The 11,026-nt window shown below is 37.5% G+C and overlaps 1 protein-coding gene across 2 annotated transcripts in view; it reads left to right on the top strand.

The window, feature by feature from the left end:
- The window catches only part of PLD1 (phospholipase D1), a 212,311-nt gene that overhangs the window by 102,811 nt on the left and 98,474 nt on the right, over nt 1-11,026 (top strand). For both annotated transcript variants that reach the window (XM_003256461.4, XM_012510814.2), the window contains exon 12: nt 7,415-7,496. In XM_003256461.4, coding sequence (XP_003256509.1) covers nt 7,415-7,496 — 82 coding nt within the window. The remainder of the gene's footprint in view (nt 1-7,414; nt 7,497-11,026) is intronic.

Below are 11,026 nucleotides of genomic sequence, written 5' to 3'. Positions count from 1 at the left end.
TACCCACTAGTTATTTTTCCTGATCCTCTCCCTCTACCCTCTGAAAGGCCCTAGTGTGTGTTGTTCCCTTGTATGGGTCCATGTGTTCTCATCATTTAGCTCCCACTTATAAGTGAGAACATGTAGTATTCGGTTTTCTGTTCCTGTGTTAGTTTTCTAAGGATAATGGCCTCCAGCTCCATCCATGTTGCTGCAGAGGACATGATCTCATTCTTTTTTGCGGCTGCATAGTATTCTGTGGTGTATATGTACCACATTTTCTTCATCCAGTCTACCATTGATGGTCATTTAGCTTGATTCAATTAAACATATCAAAAGATGGAACCCTGAATGTTTTCCTCTCTACTTTCAGCAAGAGAATGAATCAGGGTTAATTTATTTTTCATAACTGCATTAGGATACCATTGTATTACAACGCATTATTAGAAATAAAACCTTCACAGTAACTTCCCTCAAACAAGTAAAGAAAATTCTTGTTATACAAGCATATTGCAAAAAGGAGCATTCAGAAACTTAACCAAACCCTAATATGCATAGAGCTGAGAGAGTAGGGTTATCTACCACAGTCTCTGTATGGAGTCTGTATGTTAAATGTGTCAGAAATAGGATTAATAAAACAGGAGAATACAAAAGAAAAACAGTGAACAGAGATTTTTAAAAGAAGGAGTTTGTAAAGGGTAGAGAAACAGAAGAGACAAAGGTTGGGCTGGAGACAAAGGTTATAAAGAAAATAAAACAGCATTGCATTACTAACTGGCTCACAAACAAAGACTATTCTAGGTAAAAGAATACATGTTTTAAATGTATTTAAGTTGGTTTTAAATGCAGCTTTCTTTAGGTTAGTTTTAATATTGTTAGTGTTTTTCAAATGATGGGTTGAGCCTCTTTAGTAATTGTTTATTAAAATAATTTAGTAAGTTGTGACAAGCATTTAAAAAAACAGAATGGCATAGGATAGGAAAGGGAAGGGAAGGGAAAAGAAAGGAAGGGTACAATGTAAGTGGTAATAAGAGCTACTAATTTTGGAAACTTTTATTTCAGATGTAGATAGATAGATAGATAGATAGATAGATAGATAGACAGATAGACAGACTGACCGACCGGGTATTGGTTTGGGTGTATAATGTATTTCTTTCTGCAACTTATGGTCCAAAAGTTTAAAAGTTTGAAAGCCACTGACTTTCAAAAATGGTTAGTAAACTTTTTCTTTAAAGAGCCAGAGAGTAAATATTTTTTTAGGCTTTTCAAATCATGTATGGTCTCTGAAGCATATATATTTTTTTACAACTCTTTAAAAATATAAAAACCATTAGCTCACAGCCATACTAAAGTAGTCTATGGACAACATTTGGCTTGTGAGCTGTAGTTTGTTGACACCTATCTTAGAAGATAGATTTAATTTACCACATTTTATCAATACTAAGAGCTAAATATAGTGTTTTCCAAAGTTGTACCATTTTACATTTTCACCGGCAATGTATGAGAGTTACAATTCTTCCACATAATTGCTAGCACTTGGTGTTGCCAGTCTTTATTTCAAAGTCCTTATTTCAAAGGGTATACAATAGTATTTTATTATGATTTTAGCTTGTATCAGCAATATCGTTGCATGTTGAGCAAATTTTCATGTGGTATTTGGACATTTGTTTAAGTGTTCAAATCTTTTCCCTTTTTTTGAGAGGGAGATTTTGTTAGTCTTCTTATTTAGTTGTAAGAGGCATTTGTACATTCTAGTTAAAGTAGTTATTCCATTTCATTCTGGCCTCCATGATTTCTGTGGAGAAATTCTCTGTCACTTGAATACATTGTTCCCCTCTAAGTAATGTGTTATTTTTCCTCTGAGTGGTTTCAATATTTTCCTTCTGTCTTTAGTTTTCAGCAGTTTGGTTATGATGTTTGGGTTTATCCTGTTTGGGGTTCTCTGAGCTTCCTGAATCTGTAGTTTTATATTTTTTGCCAAATTTAAGAAATTGTTAGCCATTATTTCTTTACACATTTTTTCTGAATTTTCCTCTTTCTCTCCTCCTTCTGAATCTCCAATGACACAAATAGTGTCTTATTTATTTGCCTTCAAATTCATTGACTCTTTCCTCTATGACAGGGTCCCCAACCTCCAAGCCAGTCCCCAGCCTATTAGGAACCAGGCCACACAGCAGGAGGTGAGCCAGAGGTTGTGGCGGGAGGTAGCGAGCATGAGCATTACTGCCTGAGCTCTGCCTCCTGTCAGATCAGCTGTGGCATGAGATTCTCATAGGAACATGAACCCTATTGTGAATTATGCATGTGAGGGATCTAGGCTGCCCACTCCTTATGAGAGTCTAACTAGTGCCTGCTGGCCTATCTGAGGTGCAACAGTTTCATCCAGATATTATCCTTACCCCCTACTCCCACCCATGGAAAAATTGTCTTCCATGAATCCAGTTTCTGGTGCCAAAAAGGTTGGGAACTGCTGCTCTATGATCTCCATTCTGGTATTGAGCCTATCCTGCAAGGTTTGGGGGATTTATCGTTTGCTTTTGTTTTTCTTGTGTTTTTGGTAATTGTGTTTTTCACTTTGAAAATTTTTATTTGGTCCTTCTTTATATATTTTTCTCTAAGACTTTTTGTCTTTCCATTCATTTTAAGAGTGTTCACCCTTACTTAGAGCATTTTTATAATATCTGACATAGCCTTAAGTAGATAATTTCAATATCCATGTCATCTTGGTATTGACATCTGCTGATTCCCTTTTCCGTACAAGATAAGATTTTTTTTTTCTGGTTCTTTGTGTGCCGGGTACTTTTACTGTGTTCTAGAAAATTTTATTATTATATTATAAGACTCTTGAGTCTTGTTTGAATCCTGTGGAGAATGTTAGTATTTTTGTTTTAGCAGGCAATTTACCAATTTCAGTTCAGGCTTAAAGTTCCAACCAGCCTTTTATGAGTGTTGTTTTAATGTCGGTTTTGTTGCTAATGCCTTTGCGGTGCTATTCAGATCTGTCCCATATGTGTGCCACCTAGTGGCCAGTCTGGGACTTGGGTGGTGGTCCATTGCTCAGTTTAGTTCTCAGCCTCTTTGGTGTGATGTTTAGGATGAAATCCATGCATAGGCAGCTTGGAGAGTGAGCCACAAAATCAGAAACAACTTTATGGAGCTGCTTTTCTGAGCTCCTCTCCCCTGTTTTTAGTTTCCCATGGCTTCCCTTTTTAGTCTTCTAGCCAGAAAGATGGGTTTTTATTTACTGTGCTCTGCCATGTGCTTTCTCTGATGGCACCCATGTCCAGAGCCAAGCCAGGCGTATTTATATCACCATCGGAGAGGAAGTTTCCCCTGCCTCAGAGGTTTTAGTAACTTTGGGCTCTCCACTGCAGCCCTGTCACTACCAGAGATCCTTTTCTTTCTCCCCAAGTCTGCACTAAAGGATTTTTGAAGTTCTCTGTGCCAATGCCTGTTTCCAAGTTTTCCCTCCAAGTCAAGGAATCAAAGGGGGAAAAATGTTAAACTTACCACTGGTTAGGTGGTACTTCAAATTCTGTTCTTTTTCTTTATTGAGGCTTCCACTTATTTAGCTCTTATGTAATTTTTCTCAGCAATATTTTGTATTTTTCTATGTATAGGTCTTATACATATTTTGTTAAATTTTTCACTGAGTACTTTATGTTTTTTGATATTATTGTAAATGGTATTTTAAAATTCATTTTCCATACAGAACTAGAAAAGCAGTTGATTTTTGTGTATTTACCTTATAGCTTGTGACCTTGCTAAATTAATTTATTAGTGCTAGTAGCTTTTTTGTAGATTGCTTTGGATTGTCCTATAGATGATTATGTGATCTGTGAATAAAGACAGTTTTACTTCTTCTGTTCTAATCTGTATGCTTTATATTTTATTTTCTTGCCTTGTTGCATTGGCTAGTATCACCAGTAAAATGTTGAATGAAAGCGGTGAGAATGAACATCTATGCCTTGTTTCTAATCTTAAGAGGAAAGCATGCAGTTTTGTTGTATTATGTATGATGTTAGAGATAGATTTTTTTATAGGTACCCTTTATTACACTGAGGAAGTTTTTTTCTATTTCTAATTTGTTGGGAGTATTTATTGTTAATGGATATTGAATTTCATCATCTGCATTTGTTGAAATAATAATATTTTTCTCCTTTTTGTTGTTACTGTGGTGAATTGCATTGATTGATTTCCAACTTTTAAATCAACCTTATATCTTAGGATAATCCCACTTGATCATGATCTAGTATTATTTTTGTAACTTGCTGTGTTTTTGGTAAGTATTTTTACTTCTGTGATCATACGGGATGTTCTTTTTTTTTCTTTTCTTGCATTGTCTTTATTTGGTTTTAGTATCAGGATAATGTTGACCTCATTAAATAAGATAGTAAGTGTTCCTCCTTTGTTTACTGAAAGAATTAGGTAGTGCTGACATCATTTCTTTCTTGAATATTTGATAAAATTCAAATATTTAATACATTCTGTAAATATTTAATAAATTCTGTAAAGTTGGCAGAGTCTGTAGTTTTCCCTGTGGGGAAGTTTTAATTACAAATTCAGTTTTTAAATAGCTATGAAGTCAGTTTCAATTTCTTTTTATTTTCGTCATGAAAATATTTTATTCAAGGAATATGTTTATTTGAATTACCACAAATATTGGCATACAGTTATTTTTAATAGTTATTATTCATTTAATATAATTTTAATGCCTCTAGGCCCTATAGTGATTCCCTGTGTTTCACTCTTTTTTTTTTTTTTGAGACAGGGTCTTCCTTTGTTGCCCAGGCTGAAGTGCATTGACATGATCATGGCTCACTGCAGCTTCAACCTTCTAGGTTCAAGCAATCCTCCTACCTCAGCCCCCCGAGTAGGTGGAACTACAGACATGAGCCACCATACCTGGCTAATTTTTTTAATTTTTTCGTAGAGACAGGGTCTTGCTATGTTGCCCAAACTGGTCTCAAACTCCTGGGCTTATGCAATCCACCCAGTTTAGCCTCCCAAAGTGCAGAGATTATAGATGTGAACCCATCCTTTCAATCATTTTTTTGTCATTTTTTTTTTAGCGTTGCTAGAAGTTCACAAATTTTATTGATATTTCAAAGAGTCAACATCTAGTTTCATTGAATTTTCTCTGTATTTTTTTAGTTTTATATTTCATCAAGTTCCACTCTTATATTTATTATTCCCCCATCTTCTTACTTTGGGTTTAATATCTTCTTTTTCTGTCTTTTAAGAAAGGAAAGTCTGATCATTAATTTTTAATTTTTTGTCTTTCTCATGTAAGCATTTAAAGTCATTAAATCTTCTAAGTGGTACACTTACTTAGAGGTACATCTTAACATCTCTGCAATCAGGATGCATCTTACGCTCTTACAGTTATAGTTGTCATGATGTTTTCTTTCTTAGTGGTACATGCAGTAACGATGCATCCTACAATCACTGGTGTCCTAGATCCAATGAAATGTAATATTAAACAGTAACTTTGTTTACAAGTAAGTAAAGATCCTTACATAATAATGCTTGCTAAGTTATAGCCGCTTTCTTCTTGCCATGCAGCCATGGTTTATACTTTTATAGCAGGATATAACAAAATCTTTTTTTCTTTTTATGCGTTATCCTCAAAATTGAGGGCTCCTCGAGAGCTATCTTAAGATTCTTCAAAGTATCTAGTAGAATGCTCAGCTTACAAGGGTACACATGTTTGTGGATTAAATGAAATAAATGATGATAAAGACTTAATTGCAGAGTATAACATTAAAAGTCTCCCCCATACTGAAGCTCTTTGAGCCCATATTTAATGTACACGTCAAAAAATTGCAATTGTGTATATGTTGTTGGATATCTCTTACTTTTGATGAACTAGCAGTACACAGTAGTGCATTTTACTATTTTAAAACAGATTTCCTTTTAATGCTTCTTTGATCTTTTCTGATCAATTGCTGTGCTTTATTTGTTTGTTTGCTTGTTTGGACATAGATTACCTTTGAGTTTGTTTCCTACTCTAAATTAAATATGCAAGACTTACAGTGTCCAAACTCTTCCATTTGTCTGTTTCCTTATTTATTTTACCTAATAATGTTTCCTTTAGAAACTTTATCTCTGGGTTTTTATTTTCTTTAACTGAATGAAATACAGCATAAAATTGATTTCTTTTAATCTCTTTAGCTCCTTAAAGCACTGTTGATTTCACATGCTTAGAGGACTCCCTGGGAGGGCAGTACTCCAGTGCAGAATTCCATAAGGCTTTCATCCTGACATAGTCTACCCCTGCTCCCTCAGGTCTAGCAGTTCAGTGGAGAAAGGAGTATTTTCTACGGCTTCTTTTTTCTAACGACAGGGAAGTTACATCATGTACATATTTAACTCAGAAACTAACTTTAGAACCCAGCCCCAGGGGAAAAAATGAGTCTATTGTACTCTTAGCTGCCTTGTGAAGCTTAGCTTACCTTAGCTGCCTTATGCCTTACTGAAGGAGAAGAGCCTAGGAAAAATTTCATGTATCAGCCAACCTTCCTTCTCCCCTGTCTAGAAAGCCCCAGGTTCCCTCAGAGCCTGCTTCTTTGCATAGGAAGTCAGTGTGTCTGTGTATCCATTATAATGCTTTTAGTTTGGGGTAACAGAATGTTCAACTAAAGAGGGCTTAAACACTGGGAATTTATTTTTCACATTTAATGTTAAGTCTGAAGTTGGGCAATTCTCAGGTTGGCAGAGTGGTCTAGTGATTCTGGGGTTATGGTCTTCCCCTTAGAATTTCAATATTGCTGCACCCCTGTAAGCATCATACTCCCATACAACATCCATCCTAAAGCTGGAAGTGTGGGCAGGACTTTCTCTGAGAGAGGGAGAGAGAGCGAGAGAGAGGGAGACGGAGAGAGAGCGAAAGAGAAGGAGAGGGAGAGAGAGTAAAAGAGTGGGAGAGGGAGAGAGAGAGAGAGTGCGTGTGTTTGTGTGTGTGTTTCAGGGAGGAAAAACTTTCCCATTAAGCCCCTGTGTACCTCCTCATATATCTCATTGTTCAGGATTGTGTCATGTTGTGCTCTAGCTGCACAGGAGCCTGGGAAAGCAAGTATCTAGAATATTCAGAGTCTGTGGTGGGAGAGAGGTTCTGACAGCAGGGAAGAAGTTGGAGATTGGCTGTGGGTGGGCAACCAACAGTACCTGTGTGCATATGTGTGCGTGTGGGTATGAGAGACAGAGAAAAGGGCGGGGGGGAGAGAGAGAGACTAAGATTGATGTTTTGTATGGCTAAAGGCTATTTTTCCCATACGAAGTTGTACCTAGACTCATAGTAAAGCTTTGGATTACCCACCACAATGGAAGATGGTAATGGGGTTGAATTGGGCTGAAATTGCCTTTGCTTCCTATGACACAATCAGAACTTTATATTTTGTTTTAGTTACTTAAAATCTTCGTTTCATTGTTTCAGGCTGAGTCCAGAAATCTTCCTGAAACGCCCGGTGGTTGAGGGAAATCATTGGAGGTTGGACTGCATTCTTAAACGAAAAGCAGTATGTACTTTCCCAGAAAATGCTGATATAATTTTTTAACTGTCTGTTGTCTCTGAAATGCTTTTCTTTTCAAAGCCTTTCACACGTAAAACTTTTCACTTTAGAGTTTAACAAAAAGTAGGATAACTAATGTTTTCCAGTTCATTTGGTTCTATTTTTTTCCTATTGCTTTTGGGTGCATAAATATTTTAGACTAATTCACAACATGGATTATGTTAGCATCTCTAATTCTTATTTTTGAATCAGTTATGGGCAGTTAATTTTATAGGCAAAAAAATTATAATAAAATTTCATCATTGAAAAATAAATGATGAAATGGAGCATAGCATTTAATTGTATTCATTATTTTGTCATTTAAGCAAAAGAAAAACTCATCTGGAGAATGGTTTCAGCTAGAGGGGGCTAATGTGGTGTAGAATAATATTAAAGGGGGAGGAATAGTCACAATTGGTGGTGTTTTTTCTCCAGTTTTGGTAAAGTTCATCGTAAAAATGTGAAACTGTTTCCTGTGGAGTTGACCCTGTACATTCTGGGTGAACATTGAGTGTGTGCTTTTTAGGTATAAAAAGTAAATAACTGAAGCAGTCTAGGCTCACTAATGACTGCATTCATATTTCTAGTGATTTTTTAATGTAATAGGCCCTCAACAAAATTAAATCAGTTTAAATTAAAAATAGATCTGGATTTATTATTTAGCATGTCCAAATTAGGAAGTGCTAACTTTTTGCTATTATCAGAAACTGTCTTAACCTGTTTTTTTTTTTTTTTTTTTTTTTTTTTTGAGGTGGGGTTTTGTTCTTGTTGCCCAGGCTGGAGTGCAATGGTGTGGTCTCGGCTCACTGCAACCTCTGCCTCCCAGCTTTAAGCAATTCTCCTGCCTCAGCCTCCCAAGTAGCTGGGATTACAAGTGCCCGCCACCAAGCCTGGCTATTTTTTTTTTTTTTTTTGTATTTTTGTATGTTTAGTAGAGATGGGGTTTCACCATGTTGGCCAGGCTGGTCTTGAACTCCTGACCTCAGGTGATCTGCCCACCTCAGCTTCCCAAAGTGCTGGGATTACAGGCTTGAGCCACCGCTCCTGGCCAACCTTTTTTTATTCTATTATTAAACATGCTAGCAGAACGTGTAGAGCCTAAATAATTGGGGGTTAGCTTGGGGGTTAGCATTTTGTTGTTTCTCATAGCCTTCACTCATTTCTTCTTTCCTATCCTCTACATTCCACTTTTTCTTTCCCCATTCACTTTCCCCTTTTCTCTATCTTTTCCCCATGCATTTACTTGAGTATTTCTGGGGATATCCACAAATATAGTCAGACCTCACTGCTAATATTGAAAGCAAAAGAAACTGATAATATTTATTTGAAACACATTCTGCCAAACAACATCATTTTGATGGATAGTCTAGTTTGTTTCATCAATAGAATTCCAGTTACAGAATTGGACATTTTGATTCTGAAAACATTATTCATATATTTATTAAATAATTCATCATACAGTTACTGTCTCCTATGAGCCACCTTCTACGATAATCACTAAGAATGCCACCATGAATCGGATTTGAGCCTTGCTAATGGAGAACTTACTGAGGGACTCATGTCTGGGGCCCAGTCCTAGCCTTACCAGACTACTTTCTACCTTTTGAATGGACAGTAATCTCTGTTTCTCCCAATGAAATGGCATCTTTTCCATTTTCCCTCAAGATTCTATTTTAGTACATTTTTCCAGCCTTGCATAGCAATCTGTACTAATACTAGTAAGTTTTTTGCTTATAATATTTAATCAACACCTCAATGTTTTAGATTTCAATCAATATGTATTTATTGAATGTTTTCTATGTGCAGGGCATTTGGCTAATCATATGAGGATGTACATAAATAAAAGCCATGATTCTTAAGTTGAAGGAGCTTATAAAATCTGCAGAAGTGTCAGTTGCATACAGAACAATGCCTCCATTTAGTGGCAAGAGGGAAAGCATTGGGCTTTCCCAATGGAAAAGGTCCAGTTGGGGAGCCCCACACAACATGAAGGATGTGGGGCATTTAGGATGGACAAACATTTTTAAAAGGGAAAGAAGAACTTTCTAGGTGTGTAGTAAATGTAAACAGCAGTGCCAAAGACTTTGTCAGGCACAGTAGGGTGGTTAATCACATCTCAGTGTTAGCATAGCCAGATGGGGGATTAAGGTGGAACTGCTATTGCAGCTGGGATGCAGAGGCTTTGTGAGCCAAGCTAGTGGTTTGACTTTATGGGAGACAGTGGAGCAGTACTGTGCGGGGCAGGGCGGTGTGGGGAAGCAGGGGTGGTCTGATCAAAATGATGTGTCGGACCCCGTCTCTACTAAAAATACAAAAAATTAGCCGGGCATGGTGGCGGGCGCCTGTAGTCCCAGCTGCCCGAGAGGCTGAGGCAGGAGAATGGCGTGAACCCGGGAGGCGGAGCTTGCAGTAAGCCGAGATCGCGCCACTGCACTCCAGCCTGGGCGACAGAGCAAGACTCTGTTTCAAAAAAAAAAAAAAAGCCGGGCGCGGTGGCTCACGCTTGTAATCCTAGCACTTTGGGAGGTCGAGGCGGGCGGATCACGAGGTCAGGAGATTGAGACCACGGTGAAACCCCGTCTCTACTAAAAAATACAAAAAATTAGACGGGCGTGATGGCGGGCGCCTGTAGTCCCAGCTGCTACTCGGAGAGGCTGAGGCAGGAGAATGGCGTGAACCCGGAGGCGGAGCTTGCAGTGAGCCGAGATCGCGCCACTGCACTCCAGCCTGGGTGACAGAGCGAGACTCCGTCGCAAAAAAAAAAAAAAAAAAAAAAAAAAAAGATGTGTTGGTAAGGTGACTCTAATAGTAGAACAAACTGGGAAGAGCTCTGATTTAGAAAGCTAAAGTTTAGATGACTTGAAGATACAGTGTCTACAGGACATCTAAATTAACTTGAGAAAGCTAGTAAATGCCTCGGTAGGGCTCAGGAGGAAGATCCTGCAGGCCTGGCTTCCCCCTCTTGTTTGCTGGCATGCGCTTGTTTACTGCCCTCGGCATACCTGTCTGGTTACCTTTTCTGTCTCTAGCGTGACTTCTCTTTACTTTTATGGCCCATGAACCCTGGCGAGGTCCCTCGTGAACACCATGGCCAAATAAACGTTATTGCCTGATAACAGTGCTTCATTTCCATTTCATCCACTTATTGGAGCTTGTAATTTTTAAACTATGGGTAGTGATATTTAAAATTTCCTAAAGAAACAGTAGTACAATTAAAGATTGATTTCTTGGTGGTACATTTAGCAGAGTTGCTCTTCCTTAATCTCATTCCACCATGTTATTACTTTGTTCATAAATTTTTTAACACTCGGATCACTCCAAATTGACATTTTATATGCACATAAATATGGCTTCACATAAATAATTTAGTTTCTGAAGGCCACACACTAGCTTTGCAAAGTATGAGGTTGAAACATAATATTTGTTTTTTGCATTAACAGGTCCCAGAGGTCCACAAGGTTTATTAAAATGAATGTTTTATTTTCTTCTATCTGATT

The sequence above is a fragment of the Nomascus leucogenys genome, chromosome 11 (genome assembly GCF_006542625.1).
Source record: "Nomascus leucogenys isolate Asia chromosome 11, Asia_NLE_v1, whole genome shotgun sequence".
Taxonomy (NCBI): domain Eukaryota; kingdom Metazoa; phylum Chordata; class Mammalia; order Primates; family Hylobatidae; genus Nomascus; species Nomascus leucogenys.
Note: the sequence above shows the minus strand (reverse complement) of the source record. Positions and strands in the feature narration are given on the sequence as shown.